This window comes from Colias eurytheme, chromosome 29 (assembly GCF_061535395.1).
Source record: "Colias eurytheme isolate Ceu_HAF_F1 chromosome 29, ilColEury1 Martin Lab GWU primary, whole genome shotgun sequence".
In the NCBI taxonomy this organism is placed as follows: Eukaryota; Metazoa; Arthropoda; class Insecta; order Lepidoptera; family Pieridae; genus Colias; species Colias eurytheme.
The window spans coordinates 4270001-4287155 of NC_143008.1; the positions used below are offsets into that span (position 1 = coordinate 4270001).

General features: G+C 34.5%; 2 protein-coding genes across 3 annotated transcripts in view; one reads left to right on the plus strand and one right to left on the minus strand.

Annotated features, from left to right (window-relative positions):
- The first annotated feature begins 1203 nt into the window (after nt 1–1203).
- On the plus strand, nt 1204–10503 carry LOC149896201 (uncharacterized). 2 transcript variants are annotated; one of them, XM_090117954.1, is made up of 7 exons: nt 1204–1558; nt 3393–3525; nt 4503–4679; nt 5775–5847; nt 6500–6607; nt 7300–7380; nt 8692–10503. In XM_090117954.1, the coding sequence occupies exons 1-7, from the start codon at nt 1509–1511 to the stop codon at nt 9018–9020; spliced, it is 951 nt and encodes a 316-aa protein (XP_089974080.1). In that variant the 5' UTR covers nt 1204–1508; the 3' UTR covers nt 9021–10503. The 2 variants fall into 2 exon arrangements, with proteins under 2 accessions (XP_089974080.1, XP_089974079.1); XM_090117953.1 differs by lacking the exon at nt 1204–1558 and having other exon boundaries at nt 3262–3525.
- Nucleotides 10504–14827: 4324 nt separating this feature from the next.
- The window catches only part of LOC149896202 (uncharacterized), a 79065-nt gene continuing 76737 nt past the window's right edge, over nt 14828–17155 (minus strand). The window contains exon 6 of the mRNA XM_090117937.1: nt 14828–15900. Within this exon, the coding sequence (XP_089974063.1) occupies nt 15167–15900 (734 nt within the window). The 3' untranslated portion in view covers nt 14828–15166. The remainder of the gene's footprint in view (nt 15901–17155) is intronic.

The following is a 17155-nucleotide window of genomic DNA, read 5'->3' on the forward strand; positions in this document are numbered from 1 at the left end:
TATTTTTAAATTGATAATTACATAACTAATTTTAATATTTATTTCTTGACCTAGCGACTCATAGCGACATCTAGTACATACGTAATTTTTATTTTGAAGGTTATAATGATTGTGACGCAGCTGGCTGTAAACGTTTTGAAAATATTTCAAAATCCGGATTAGCATTTGCCACTGTTCCCTTTTCAAACGCGAGTGTCGAACGAGCATTCTCTGTTTAGAATGTCGTTTAAAATAAGTTGCGGAATAGACTATCTATTATAATGTTGCAAAGCATCATGATGGTCCGATTTACATTAAATTGAAATGGTGGATCTTGTACAACATTTAATCCATCCAATAAAATGTTTTTATTCAATGTCAACATGTATGATTTCAAAAACGCTGAATCTTCAGATGAAGACGAAATATTTTATGTATTAAATAACTTGTAATAAAAAGACTTGAAACATATTACAGCATATTATTTCTAAATCATTATAAATTTATATTTGTATATTTTTTTAGGGGGACAACTGAATAATTTAGGCGATTTTAGGGGTTTTTGACACAAACTTTAGGGATAAATATTTTTGAGAGTTGGTAACACTGCCCGGCGGCCTCAATACAGCGTTCCCAACCGTACGATAATTATCGTACAAACACGATAATTTGGTGCCTACGTACGATGTACGATAGCATGTTATTATCGTACGCTGATTTTACGATAATTTCTATCAGGCAAAATTCGAGAATTTATATTATTTCACCCATACAAATATGAAATTTTGACGTGTTTCATATCGAACTTTCATGGGAACGGTGAAATTTTGTCAGATTGAATTTTAAACTTGGCGCGTTTATTGAACATAAAGTGGAAATGGAATCGGTTCAGGTCTGTAGTCTGTACCACGCGTAAAACCAAAGTGAAAGGCACGTAAAACGTTTGGGTTTCAGTGTCCCGTTGATTTGACAGCGGTAGTTAAACAAAGATTAACTATAGAGAACTTGCATACATTCAATATTACAATTTATATGATTTATTTATTTATAATTGACTTTATTCTAAAAAGTACGATAATTTCGAACCAAAAACGGCTAATGTACGATAATTTTACGCCCCTGGTACGATAATCAGCTCACTTCAGGTTGCTAACACTGCCTCAATAGTCAATAAAGTAATAAACAATAAACTACTCGATCGGCGTGGCGTTTGCTCACCTCACCGTGAATCCATTATTTGAACATTTTCATAAGTTCCTAAGTTATACATAGTTTATGAAATTGGCAATAAGTTTGATAAGTAATAACCAACCATTTTATGAAATTAGAAATACATTTTTATATGGTGAATGGTGGACATAAAGGAAGCAAACTGTGTCTGTTTCTAATGTCTATCTATCGTGGTGGTTTTTTATGTGACGTTGGTCGTTTGTAACTTTGGTTTGCTCTCGCTAGCTATTATAATATTGTTTACGTGCTCTTGGCGTTCGTGTTTTTGAATTAAAATATTTCTAAAAGTTAAATAAAAAATGAAGACAAGTTCGGTTCAATTTGATTTGATGGTGACGTTTATGGAGAAGTAAGTGCAATTTATCTGCGGTATTATTATTAAATTTAATGAACTTCCAGTGAATTAACTACAAATGTAACTTGTTTTATTCTGTTTCTATTCCCACCCGGGGCAAATATTTGTGTGATGAACAGATGTTTGCTCTGTGTCTTGATGTTAACACGTTCAGTACGGCATCGGGTCGAAAACACCTGAAGTGAACTATTCGCGCGGGCCGGAGGGAGATTTCTATTGCTATCGCATGGGCCGGGGTAGTTTACTTTAGGATTTTTTGTAGTGAGAGTGTGACAGATATATTGACTGGTATTCTGCCACTAAATAGTACCCATAAAAGGAAAAATATTGTATCGGATCTTAAAGACCTGATACGGCCTGCAAAGAAATTTTGTCCTTGCAGGACGGATATCGGATCTAAAAGACCCGATGCCTGATAACCCGATAGCCGGCCCTTGGTGACAGGTCAGTTAATTAGTGATGTGCATAATAATTAGACGTTGCGATATTGTATTGATATCTATTATTATATATCTAACAAAATTTTACGATTATGATGCGGCAATGGTAGCCGTGGTTGAGATTTTTGATAGTTAGAAAAAAACATTTTTTACAAAGAGAAAAACAAATTTTGGAAAATAGATTTTACATTTTTATAGTGATTCCAAGAACTTTTTGATTCACCCTCGTATTGTCATAACTGTTATAATGAAGCGCATACTGTTTTTGAGGTAAAAATAAATTGATTTTTTGTACGCCTCATAAGCGAAGCGTTGAGGTGGGTACTACTGTCACTTCGCGCAAAACATCTGATTTTTCAAACTTAAAATGTCTTTATGTATCATACATTGCACTTGTAAGATAATACATACACACACATATTAAGAAAAAACACTATTTTTAACGTTCATGATATTTTTGATGTCATTTTTGTTATTTAAACTAGTTAAAAAACAGTTTAAAAAAGTTCTGTCTTGGACGTCCGTGTGTCTGTATGTGCGGATCCTTTTTCTTGTTAACACGATAGCGACCGAAATACTTTACTAATCGAGTCTTTTTTTTTCTCTTACGCTTGAGTATGCTCAGGAATAGAACCCTTTCATTTTTCAGGGTCTGATTCGATGTGGTTTAATTGTTATTAAATAAACAAAAATAATAATTAATAAAATTTATTAAAAAAAATTATGAGGCGTGTACTTTTGGATTTTCCAAATTATTTTAATTATATAGTCGATTCATTTGACATCACTAGCAATCGTATTCACTAGTGCCGGGATCAGGTGTATAAGATCCTATAATTTTACTACTTATTTAACATCATTTAATGATATTTTTTTCAAAAACGGGTCTAATGTTGTTATGCAGTGATTCAATAACAATACATTTCAAGAAAGAATATTAAAAAAAGTCTTCAACTGGATGACACATTTGATTTTAATGTCAAAAGGTGTAACAGGTCCTTTCCACCTGATGCCGGCCGTAAATGAAGTTCAACAACAGGTCTTGTAAGCCCTATGCCGGCCCAACGATAAGTAGCCAAAATCGGGCCCCGTCTTGAACGTGTTAATCACTACATACATAGTATAAAACAAAGTCGCTTTCTCTGTCCCTATTTCCCTATGTCCCTTTGTATGCTTAAATCTTTAAAGTTTTTTTAATAGGAAGGTTTTAGTATATAATTTATTAGGTTTTAGACAAAGCGGGCGAAGCCGTCTATATAAGTATTTATTTAAAATTATATAAGTGTGTTTATCAGCCATCTGGCTTAGCCATAGCACAAGCGAAAGCTTAGTATGGGATCAGATCGTGCCGTGTGTGAAAATTGTCCTGAAATATTTTTTTATTTTAGACATGGTGACCTAAGCAAACTATCCACTAGTATAAGAGGTAGGATTTCGACTTTGAGCCTTTGGGAGGATCTGACTTTGATTTTAAACAGCGAAGGCAGTGGAGATACAAAAAGTTGTGAAAAGTGGAAGAAGGTATGTCAAGTGTTTTTAAGCTTTTCTATTTTTACACGCTTTATATTAGCTTCACCTGTATGTTTGTAACCAATATCTTTGGGCGCGATTTTGACCCACTTTAAACGGCCAGATTTCGTTCAAACTTTGTATATTTATTGAGGACCGATGACAATACACTAATTTGATAAAAATTTTCTATTTTTTAGTTCGGTTTTCTATAAAAAGCGTGTTTTTTAGTTTTTTTTAACTATTATTATTTTTATTTAAAACATGGACGTATAAAAAAAGACGGACGCCGTATTATGAACAAACAACGTGAAGCCACCATAGTAAGCTAGTGATCGTGTGAAGACAATAAACACGCACACACTCTCACCATAGTAAGCTAGTAGGCCGCCATTACGTCGTGAACTACCGACTGATTAACTGCGTCACTGTTTCACAAAAAATATTTAAAATGCCGTCTTGCGTGGTTAAATGGTGTCGCAACAGTACAATTTTAAATAACAAAACACAAGGGATTACATTCCACAGGGAAGCAAGTTATTTCTTTTATGTTTTAATGACAAAATTATTACGGCAAAATTTATAGAAAAAAATACAGCCGCCATTGTCAACAGGACAGCTGTTGCCATGGCAACATGGCACACACACATGGATGTTTCGCCGCCATTACTAGGCTTCACTCAATGTTTAGGCGATATACCGTCCGTCTTTTTTTATACGTCCATGATTTAAAACATGGTTACTGTGTAGTGTAAATAAAAATTGAGTACTGAATCATTGCATCTGTACAGTCATGTAGTCTGAAAATCAGTGCAGCAATACATTTTAATAAATGGTTGCTGCTTTGGGGAGTCCTTTTTGCCACCATTGCTATATCTTTTTTCCCTGTTCTGTTAGATTATTAAGATTTATATTTTTTTTATATGGTGGCAAATAAAACACTTTCTATTTGTATTCTATTAAATGTTTTCTTATCTGCATGGTTGCAGGTTTGGAGTGACTTCAAAAATAATACCAAAAAAAAGGCTGTCCGTGTGCATAGGGCATCAAGTGGAACAGGTCCTGCTGTATATGCCAAATTAACAGATTTAGAACTGAGAGTTCTTAAAATGATGGGGGTTCAAGTAGCGAAGGGTTCGCAAGTAGAAAAGGTAGGATTATCACAGGTTAAAACAAAATAATACTAATTTATATATCACTAGCTTTCCACCCTCGGCTTCGCCGCATTTTCAAAGAAAAACCAGTATAGTTCCCGTTCCCGTGGGATTTTTTCTTTTTTTTTTCTCTCGAACTACCTTTAAAACAATGAGCTGATTACCTTCTGCCCTGGTTTCCTTGAAGAGATCACTACTCAGTGGCCGCCAAATACACTGATGCTTCTTGCTTTTATTTTTGTACATTTTAGTACTATAATATAAAAATGAATCCCAAAATGTGTTGGTAAACGCATAACTTGAGAACGGCTGAACCGATTTCGATAATTCTTTTTTTATTATATTCCTTGAAGTACGAGGATGGTTCTTATGTAGAGAAAACGTAAATATGTACCACGGGCGAAGCCGGGGTGGACCGCTAGTTTTAGTATATATATATAAGACTGTTTCAGTTGTATTAAAGAGTAAAATAAATAAATAATACCTACCATGTTTTTCATCGCCTCGTTGGTACAGTGGTGGACGCGTGTGCGTAACCCTGAGGGTCCTGGGTTCGATACCCAGTGGAGACGAAGAAAAAAATATGTCTTGGTCTGGCAGGACACAGAACGCTGATCACGTACTTAAAAGAAAATCGATCAGTGAAACAGATGTACCTATAATACATCTGCCCCTCTTACTATGTTTTTAAGCTATTGCATAGCTTCTATCGCGGGCCTTGAGCGCGGGGACCGAATCCAGAAATACCGTATCGAAAAAACCTCATGATCCCTACTCTGACTGGCGGAGGTGTGGCTTGAAGGCATAGCATGCAATAGCTTTCCTGCGGCAGTCCCCGAGTGCCACACGTCTTTTTTTATAGATGTACTATTTTTGAAGTGAAAACTTCTTTAGCGGCGTTGAGCACTTTTCTGTAATGGGTATAAAATCTTAAACTCGCGTCAGGACACGTGACCTGATCGAAAAAGCGTAAGACGGATACCATTCCAAAATATCAAACATGCTCAACGTTAATAATAAAGTTTTCACTTCTGCCGGCACTCCCCCAGTGCAACCCGTCTTTTTTTTATACATGTACTGTTTTTTTAATATTGCATCCTTTTTCAGGTGACTGACAAACAGACAAATGTGAGTGAGGGAAATGACCTAGTAACTCCACAACCAAGACAATCTGTTGAATGTAAGTCAAGGTCAATACCTATATACTATACTAGCTGTGCCCCGCGGTTTCACCTGCATTGCTCTGCTCCTGTTGGTCTTAACGTGATGATATATAGCCTATAGCCTTCCTTGATGAATGGGCTATCTAACACCGAAATTATTTTTCAAATCGGACCAGTAGTTCCTGAGATTAATGCGTTCAAACAAACCTTTTAGCTTTATAATATCTATACTAATATATAGTTTAGAACACTCAACAAACGCTGAAGAGTTTGTTGAGTGTTGAGTTGAGTTTTAGTTCCTGAGATTAGCGCGTTCAAACAAACAAACTCTTCAGCTTTATAATATTAGTATAGTTTGTTAGCTCTATGTGCCTGAAATATTTAATCATAATTATTTATGAACCATAAAAACAAAATTAAATACTTAAATTTATTATATTTTTTATTATATAATTAAATTAATGTCATTATCCCTATCCCTATTAAATAAATGCGAAAGTAACTCTGTCTGTCTGTCTGTTACGCTTTCCCGCTTACCTCTCAACCGATTTTGATGAAATTTGACACAGACAATCTTTAGCGCGTTCAAACAAACAAACTCTTTAGCTTTATAATATTAGTATAGATATGGTAAGTACTCGTATTCATGATGATTATTTCCTGTCACAGTATTTCAAGATGATGAGGCAGCGTCAACTCAAAGTACATCCTCAGAACCAGAACAAGTGTCGAGGGCTTCTTCTCCGCTAATTATAATTATAAAGGAAGAGGATCAATGTAAGATATAATTTAATTTGAAATACTTCATTTATTTATTTATTATTTTCCAACAAAGGATACAGTGTATATTATTTTACATAGCTTATAATTGAATACATTATGGTCTACTTAGAACTATATTTTTTGCTTCCTATTGATTGTATATTTTTTATATTATAGGTACAATAAAATCGCAGGGACAATACATTGAATACCTTTCTAAAAAATATATATACTATATTACATTTATTTTCCTATAAATATTTATAGGAAAATAAATGTAATCTTCTTATATATAAAAATGAATCGCAAAATGTGTTGGTAAGCGCATAACTCGAGAACGGCTGAACCGATTTCGATAATTCTTTTTTTATTATATTCCTTGAAGTACGAGGATGGTTTTTAATTTTTATGTAGAGAAAATGTAAATATGTACCACGGGCGAAGCCGGGGCGGACCGCTAGTATTTAATAAAACTTTATACTGAAAGGGCTTTCGATATCAGTATAAAGTTTTTTGATATCTGCATGCTAAAGTTAACATTTATATTGTTATATTTCTTAATCGCAATTCTCTCTCCTATCTTAAAGGCAGGTCAGGCATCCGCCGCAGTTTGGCGTGAAAGGATGCGGGTTCGAGTCCCGCCTCGTGATCGAATTTTTTCTATTCTTTATAAATTTATAAATAAATTGTTGTTAAATATATTTCAGCATCTCAACCTGAAACAACAGAACCTGAAACAAGAACTGAAACTGTTGAAACATTTCCACGAGAAGAAACACAATTTGAAAGTAAGATAGGACCTATATTATCTAGCTTTAGAGACATTTATTTTCTAACGGCCTTACCAATAAAAAGTTAAACAATGGATAAATTTCTACCATTTTCTACGATAGCTTTGTCCTGCTCTCGCTCACATGAAACGTCAATCATAAAAACAAGACAGGTTGTTGCAATAACTAATGCATCGCAAAGCGAATGGGTAACATTTTATTAGTAAGACCGAAAGAATTTATCTACTAGCTGAGCCCTGCGGTTTTACCCGCGTTGCTCATCTGTTGGTCTTAGAGCGTATACGCACTATGCGGGTAGCCGCATTGCGGGTAGCCGTCCGGCTGACCGCAAGCACAATTATGTACGTAATATTCATTTCTATGCGCACTGCGATGCGGCTACCGCAGACCGCACAGTGCGCATAGAAATGAATATTACGTACATAATTGTGCTTGCGGTCAGCCGGACGGCTACCCGCAATGCGGCTACCCGCATAGTGCGTATACGCTCTTAGCGTGATGATATATAGCCTTCCTTGAATGGGCTATCTATCACTGAAAGAATTTTTCAAATCAGTAGTTCCTGAGATTTGCGCATTCAAACAAACTCCTCAGCTTTATAATATTAGTATAGATTGTTTATGTATGTCATAATGATGTATGAAGTATTTTGTTATATATATAAACTAGCTTTCCGCCCGCGGCTTCGCCCGCGCAGTCAAAGAAAAACCCGCATAGTTCCCGTTCCCGTGGGATTTCCGGGATAAAACCTATCCTATGTCCCGGGGTAAAAATTAGCCAAATATATTATACCAAATTTCATGCAAATTGGTTCAGTATTTAAGGCGTGATTGAGTAACAGACAGACAGACAGAGTTACTTTCGCATTTCTAATTATATTATATATAAATTACAATCTAGCCTACAAGACTTAATAAGTAATTTTATGTTAACCTAAATTTCTAAATTGTAAATTGTGACCGCCTCCTCGGTACAATGGTTGACGCGTGAGCGTAACACCGGTCCTGGGTTCGATTCCCGATGGAGACGAAGAAAAAAAAATGTCTCGGTCTGGTAGGACACAGAAGGCTGATCACCTACTTGTCCCATAAAAGAAAATCGATCAGTGAAACAGATGTCTAATGCATCTGCCCCTTACCCCACTTGGGGACATGGGACTTCACTTAAATTCCTAAAAAAAAATAACTTATTCCAAGAGAGTGTCCATTGTCACTTGCTTAGTGTCTGTTATGGGGAAGTTAGTCACTTTGCTTGTGTGCTTTGGCATAAATTTAAATTTTGTTATATATATGAAATTATTTTTTACAGAAACGGGCTTGAATATCCCTACTAGGCCTGTAGTTCGGCCACTTAGAGAACCTACACGGTCACAAATACCTCGAGCAAGATTGTCATACTCTCGATTACTTCGAAGGCATAACAGGCTAAATATGAACCAATCTATACAACAATATGTTCAAACACAGGAGTTTTGGAGAAAATTCAAAATGGAACAACATAAAGATGACATGAACTTGCAAAGGGAACGAAATAGGATAAGGGAATTGGAACTTCAAGTTCAAACGCAGTGGCAAGATTTGGCATCAAGAGCTTTGGATATATTGGATAAGTTAGTTAGTAATAATTGTAAGGATTGAGTTATGTTTACGGTTTAAGACTATTTCTCAAAATTTTTAAATAGTTTAAACATCCCCACTAATATTATATACTAGCTGCTCCGCGCGGTTTCACCCCCGTGGCTCCACTCCTGTTGGCCGTAGCGTGATGAAATATAGCCTATAACCTTCCTCGATAAATGGGCTATCTAACACCGAAAGAATTTTTCAAATCGGACCAGTAGTTCCCGAGATTAGTGCGTTCAAACAAACAAACTCTTCAGCTTTATAATATTAGTATTAGTATAGATGTGAAAGTAACTCTGTCTGTCTGTCTGTTACGCTTTCCCGCTTACCTCTCAACCGATTTTGATGAAATTTGACACAGACAATCTTTAGACCCTGAGAAAGTACATAGGCTACCTTTTATCATAACACCACGCGGGCGAAGCCGCGGGCGGAAGCTAGTTTTAAATAGTTTAAGTACTGTACAGATAAATATTTCATTACAAACATGTTTACTCGCTTAGCGTTTTAGGTAAGTAGGGGCCGTTCAAGTATTACGTAAGCAGATTCATTACAATTATTTAAGAAAAACAAAGAACCCCCCCCCGTCGTTCTTACGTAATACTTGAACGGTCCCTAGTAAGTTGTTTGTTAGCTCAAAAGAATAAAACAAAAATTTTAATTGTAGTTTAAATTTACGTTTTATTGTTTAAGGGATTCGTTTGTAAGTGAGATTATAATTACCTGCTTATCTATACTAATATTATATAGCTGAAGAGTTTGTTTGTTTGAACGCGCTAATCTCGGGAACTACTGGTCCGATTTGAAAAATTATTTCGGTGTTAGATAGCCCGTTTATCGAGGAAGGTTATAGGCATTATATCATCACGCTACGACCAACAGGAGTGGAGCCACGGGAGTGAAACCGCGCGGAGCAGCTAGTATATAAAAAAATGGGCGGTAATAATTTTAATAAATATAAGTTCAAACTACCCCAACGACATTCATAACGATAAGGCTTGTGTCCTAGGTAAATTATTTATTAGATAGGTATTTTTCATTAGATATAAAATTAGTTATACTTTGTTTTTATTGGTTGTGTTAAATTCTTAAATTAAAAAATTAAAGATTTTAAATTCAACCTAGAAAGGTTTTATTCCTTACAAAATGACTTTATATGTCTACTTTTCAACAATAAAATAATAATCGACTCAAAATAATTATTAACACAACTAAGCACACCCAAAACGACCGTTACGTCCGAGAGCCCAACGGAAAGTGTGTCAAATCCGCTGTTCAGCTCATTTTTATAACCACCCACTCGGTTCGGGTTGCCAGTTGGGAATTAATTTATAACAATATAATAATAATTGTGTGTTGTGTTTAACTTTGAATTTTGTATATTTATTAATTTTTGTAATTAAGATTTTTATGTATTAAAGATTTGCATGCCTATTTCGGCTAATGTGATTTTCTCCAACGTTTGTACCTACATTATGCAAATAAATAATAATTTGTATTTATTTTTTTTATTTAACACTGTTAAAGATAATTTCACTTTATTCTTACAACCCAAGACTTATAAAAAATAAAACAATAAATGATCTCAATTTTTTTTTACTAAATTACAATAAAACATACAAATAAAATATACAGTTTACAAATAATACAAACATTAATTACTATAGCAGTCTTTTAACTAATTGCTCTCTCAATATTCTTCCCCTTATCAGGTCAGGGGCCATATTATGACCCCTTATTTCCAGACAGTTTACGCCGTGAAATGACTGGCAAATTCAAATTATGCTCGCAATAACCACTAACCAGCAATGGTTTATCACTACATAGTATAAAACAAAGACGCTTTCTCTGTCCCTATATCCCTTGGTATGCTTAAAAATCTTTAAAACTACACAACGGATTTTGATGCGATTTTTTTTAATACTGATTCAAAAGGAAGGTTTTAGTACCTATTTATTAGGCTTTAGACAAAGTGGGCGGTAACCTAGTTATGGTATAATATGAAAGTCAGTCAGTTCAATTCACGGCGTAAACTGTTTGGAAATTAGGGGTCATAATACGGCCCCAGAGGTAGCTTCTCTGCTTTCAAAGTAGCCGGGGACACTTTCCCTGGTTCTGTCTAAGTACCTGGAAATCTATACTAATATTATAAATGCGAAAGTAACTCTGTCTGTCTGTTACTCAATCACGCCTTAACTACTGAACCAATTTGCATGAAGTTTGGTATAGAGATATTTTGATACCCGAGAAAGGACATAGGCTACTTTTTACCCCGGGAAATAGGATAGGTTTTATCCCGGGAATCCCACGGGAACGGGAACTATGCGGGTTTTTCTTTGACTGCGCGGGCGAAGCTGCGGGTGGAAAGCTAGTAGTAAATAATATTCATTAAATTTTCCCTATCATTAATTAAATAGCATCCTTCCTACTATGTGTGTGTATGTTTGTTACTTTTCCACGCAAATACTATTGAATCGATTACAATTAAATTTTGCACACATATAGAGGGTAACTTGGATTAACACATAGGATAGGTTTTATCTCGGAAATAACACGGGAACTATGCGGGTTTTTTTGAAAAAGCTGGCAAAGCCGCGGGAGGAAAGCTTGATTGATATACATTAAAAAATTGGATCATCCTGATTGTCCTCAATGTTAATTATTACATTCCTATGTAAACACTGTGCATGCTAAAACTATTTTAGAACACTTGAGTGGCCTGTAAGTAAACAATGCCATCAATTTTTGAGCCATGAAAATGTATTTTCGATAACTACTTTCATATGCTTCTCAGTATAATTAGCAGGAGTAGCATCTAATATTGGTGTCATTATTCAATGCCAGGATATCCTGAATCGCCTAGAACACAAATTCATGTTAATTTCATGAAAGACAGGTAGGTATTTCAATTATTAAAACGAGTCGAGTAAGACTTGACTCTCGATTGCGAGTCCGAAAACACACTTACAAATAAAGTTGCCACTTGTGGCCGCTAGGCGGCGCTGTTTCAATTTCTTAGAAATTCGAGTTAAATTTTACGCGATCGAGTGCAAGAAAAAACACACTTAGCACATGGTATGTCAGTCACGATATTATATCGCAATAGTTAGTACATTTTGCACGCCTCATAAGCGAAGCGTTGAGGTGGGTACTACTGTCACTTCTCGCAAAACATCTGATTTTTCAAACTTAAAATGTCTTTATGTATCATACATTGCACTTGTAAGATAATACATACACACACATATTAAGAAAAAACACTATTTTTAACGTTCATGATATTTTTGATGTCATTTTTGTTATTTAAACTAGTTAAAAAACAGTTTAAAAAAGTTCTGTCTTGGACGTCCGTGTGTCTGTATGTGCGGATCCTTTTTCTTGTTAACACGATAGCGACCGAAATACTTTACTAATCGAGTCTTTTTTTTTCTCTTACGCTTGAGTATGCTCAGGAATAGAACCCTTTCATTTTTCAGGGTCTGATTCGATGTGGTTTAATTGTTATTAAATAAACAAAAATAATAATTAATAAATATTTATTAAAAAAAAAATTATGAGGCGTGCACTTTTGGATTTTCCAAATTATTTTAATTTATTATGTTTAATTCCAAATACAGTATCTGGCAGCAACGTATCAACTCAACCGATTTTACAAAATATTCACGATTAGAATGTACATTTTAATAAAGTAACTAATAAAGACAATTTTTTCTTGGATGCAGCCAGGACAAATATTTATTCTATCTTTGTTAATTAATAATATAAAGCGTTTGTTTGTTTGAGCGTGTTAATCTCAGGAACTATTGGACTGAACTGATTTTAATGGATGTTGGTTTGTCAGATTATATCCGCTAGGATAATTATGAATATTTATTAATTACTATCCGCGCTCCGCGGTTTCACCCGCGTGACTCCGCTTCTGTTGGTCTTAGCGTGATGTTATATAGCCCATAGCCTTCCTCGATGAATGGGCTATCTAACACCGAAAGAATTGTTCAAATAGGACGAGTAGTTTCTGAGGTAAGCGCGTTCAAACAAACAAACTCTTCAGCTTTATAATATTAGTATAGATAAATAAAATATCACAAATAAAAGTCTACCCCAGCGTGCAACTTGAAGATAACTATACAAAAGTTTTTGAATCGATATTAAATTTACTTCTGTATATTTCAATAAACTAATTATGACTGCATGAATGTGTTTTATTAAAAATCCTACCTCCCTCCTTCATGCTCTTAACTTTCATGTTTACTGTGTAGTGTGTTTTACTCTTTCACGGTGCAATCAAACGAACATAGAGCTGGAGCAAGAGCATTGAGCATTCTTTCGAGATCTTTAATCCGAAAACTCGTAGTCAGTGTTGTTCAGTACTAGAACATTGCATAGAATCTTTTTGAACGCATTGTAAATCAACAACGAAAGAATGCTCGCCTGTTTCACTCAAAGAATTTGACATATCGGTTAGAATGAGCATTCGCTCGTTTGATGTAAATGCAGCATCACGTGAAAACTAGAACGGACTTTGATGATGGGCCGAGATGTAGCTTTTGTACAATAATCTTATATATAAAAATGAATCGCAAAATGTGTTGGTAAGCGCATAACTCGAGAACGGCTGAACCGATTTCGATAATTCTTTTTTTATTATATTCCTTGAAGTACGAGGATGGTTCTTATGTAGAGAAAACGTAAATATGTACCACGGGCGAAGCCGGGGCGGACCGCTAGTAACATATTAAAGCTAATTAACATAGTAACATACTTGCGGCAAAATTACTCGTATAAAAAAACTTTCATCAAGACCCATAAAGGTTTTCGTGAAATTCGAAACAGTGCTATAGTTTTTAAGTCCATATATTTAAAAGAAAGTCATACTTACGGACTTACCTACACTGTATCTCAAGAACGGCTGAACTGATTTGGCTGAAAATTGGTGGGAATGTAGCTAATAGCCAGGAGAAGGAAAAAGATTACCTACTTTATCCCTAAAATAAATAAAAAATACATCCGAGGCGAACAACTAGTAGAATATATAAGTTATACTAAAATATGTAAATTTGTGTAGTATGACTATGTAATATCAAATCCTACTAATACGGTAATACCTATTATAAATGCGAAAGTTTGTGGATGGATGGATGTTTGATGTTCTTTCACGTAAAAACTACTGAACCGATTACAATGAAATTTGATATGTAGGTAGCTGACGACTCAGAATAACATAGGCTAATTTTTATCCCGGAATCCCACAGGAACGGGAACTATGCGGGTGAAGCCGTGGTCGGAAATCTAGTACTTAACTAAACTAATATATTATGAAACATTCGTGACATTATAACTTTATGTTTGTACCTATGTTATAGTTTTACACAAAATATAAGGGACCGATTTCAAAAATTTTTTAGCCTTTTCCTGAGACACATACTTACTTAGACTTTATTTGACTTTTATCCCGAGTCACGAGTGGAGCCGGGACGAGCAGCCAGTCATTATACTAAGGATAAGGAAGGTAAGTGAAAAAAACTATATATTATTTATTAAATTATCTTTTATTAAAGTTAACTTCTGATCATCTTATACCTAAAGCTCACAGAGTAGATAATATTCCCTATATTATACTATTGAAGTAGAATATAATATGTGTACTGTGTAGGTAACTACCTACGTAGAAACTAACATTAACTATACCTATTGCAGCGTAAAAAAAAACATGGAAAATAGAAACACGTTTTGTATATTACATTTTTAATAAACATAATGTAACTCTATGTACTTAATAATAAAAAAAGTATATAACATTCTATAGTGTCCACCGAGGATAGAAACTATCGGTCTCTTATAAAATGTTACCCATTCGCTAAGCAATGGATTAGTTATTGCAATAACCTGTCTTGTTTTTATGAATGACGTTTCATGTGAGCAAGAGCAGGACACAGCTATGGTAGGAAATGGTTGAAATTTATCCATTGTTTAACTTTTTATAAGTAAGGCCGTATATCTGCACAATTCATAAAAAACAGTAGCACATTATGTAGGACGTAACTATAAAGTTTTCTTAGTAATTAGAATAAAAATTATAAAATTTAAAAAAATAAAAATCCCTGACGCAGCCGCGCTTAGAGCTAGCTTTTTACAGCGGCATTCCGCATCTTAAAATAAAACTATTGTTGTTGTTTATGGTGATTTTTCAAATGATACCTCACACTACCACGGTTTTTAAAAGCAATATCACAGATACTACATTTGTAAGGCTTTTCGCCTGTATGCAAGCGACGATGCGCAAACCAAGTCCCTTTCGTAGTAAAACATTTATTGCAATCATTACATTTAAAATTCTTCACTTTACTATGTATTAATAAGTGTTCTCGTAAATGCCCTTCTCTCTGAAACGCCATACCACAGACAACACAGAGTTTATTTTTTTCTTTTAAATGAACGCAGCGCTGATGACGTATCAAATTTTTTTCATTGACAGATCGATAACCACAGATTCCACAAATCGGTAGCGACTTTTTATGTACCTCGTTTAAGTGTAAAAAGTATTTATTCCCATTAAATTTCATTTTACATTTAGAACATTGCCTTTCTAAATGAATATTTTGTATGTGACTTGTTAGATACGTTTTTGATTTAAATACCTTTTGGCAGTAATCACAGGTAAACTGTGTAAACTCTGTAACTGTCTTATTAAAGCCATGTTCTTGACTCATATGCTTTTTCCGTTGGTTGTAATACGTAAATGATTCTGAGCAAAAATAACATTCGATGCTTTTCACTTTGAAATGTAATCGCAGAACATGGTATTTGAGATCGTTGAACTGTGTGGAACTAGCTTTACAGACTTGACAAAAATATTTGTTACCTATAGCCACTATGAATTCTTCAAACTTGACTCCTGAAACAAAAAAAAAATATCATCAGCTCAACATCATTGATACTTAAAATATAAAATAGGTAGTTAGAATACTCCTAGGATTTATTTTAATGTAAAAGGATATTTAAAATCTAAAAAATGTTATTTCATTGTAGTTAAATAATAATTAGTTACGATATAAAGAAAATAACTCGCGAAAAGTGGATGATACAAGCGCAAAATAGAGAATACTGGAACAGTCTGGAGGAGGCCTTCCCCCTTACTTAAAGGGGTTCTCAAGCTAAATATTATATAATTTATGAGTCTTCCTTTCTTATGTATAGATCATTATTTTTTAAGTTTAGTTATAGTTTGTAATATAATAATTAAGTTCATTTAACCCTCACATCTCACATTTAACCATACTTTTAGCATGTAAGAAACCATTGTGATTTTGAGAAATAAAGGCTTTTTTATTTTATTTTTAATTTTATTTTATTTATTTAAATAATTATTTTATCAGCGGGGATCGAACCCACGACCTAAAAGCAGTCACAGTGCTTTAAAAATCATATGGAATTTATTTGTATTTTTAGATTAATATTATCCATACTAATATTATTAATGCGAAAGTAACTCTGTCTGTCTGTCTGTTACTCAATCACGCCTTAACTACTGAACCAATTTGCATGAAATTCGGTATAGAGATATTTTGATACCCGAGAAAGGACATAGGATAGGTTTTATCCCGGAAATCCTACGGGAACGGGTTTTTCTTTGAAAACGCGGGCGAAGCCGCGGGCGGAAAGCTAATATGAAAATAAATTATTATGCGAAAATCGTATGCAGTTAAATAAAAACTACAAATGAATACAAATAGACAAATAAATATACTTAATACTTCATATATTATTAAGTAAATTATATTACATACAATATACATACTTATAGAAACGTTTAGGTAGATAAATAAATAAAAATATATATAATATAATATAAAAAATATATAAAATCTGACTAAATGTCAGATTTTCCAAAAATTCATAAAACATTAGGATTGGCTCATACATAATATATTATTTTGCGCACTCGCACTCGGGTCTTCCACGCAAGCCTTCACAGGCTTCGGGGTAACTGTTCGGGGCGATGGCCCCTTTCAGTGATAGCAACGCCGCCTGCTACTACAGGCGGGGCACTGGGTGGGACCGGATGGTCCAAGGTGTCATATCCGGGAGGTATCCTGCTGCAGTGCGATCGAGTCCGCGGGGTATCGCGAGCGATCTGCGACCTGCTGCAG

Excerpts from the sequence above, each read along its gene's own strand:
- LOC149896201 (XM_090117953.1), top strand. The coding sequence starts at position 3,337 with ATGGGATCAGATCGTGCCGTGTGTGAAAATTGTCCTGAAATATTTTTT. Across the intron at positions 3,526-4,502 it reads GTTGTGAAAAGTGGAAGAAG|GTTTGGAGTGACTTCAAAAA; the intron begins GTATGTCAAGTG and ends GCATGGTTGCAG. Across the intron at positions 5,848-6,499 it reads ACCAAGACAATCTGTTGAAT|TATTTCAAGATGATGAGGCA; the intron begins GTAAGTCAAGGT and ends TTCCTGTCACAG.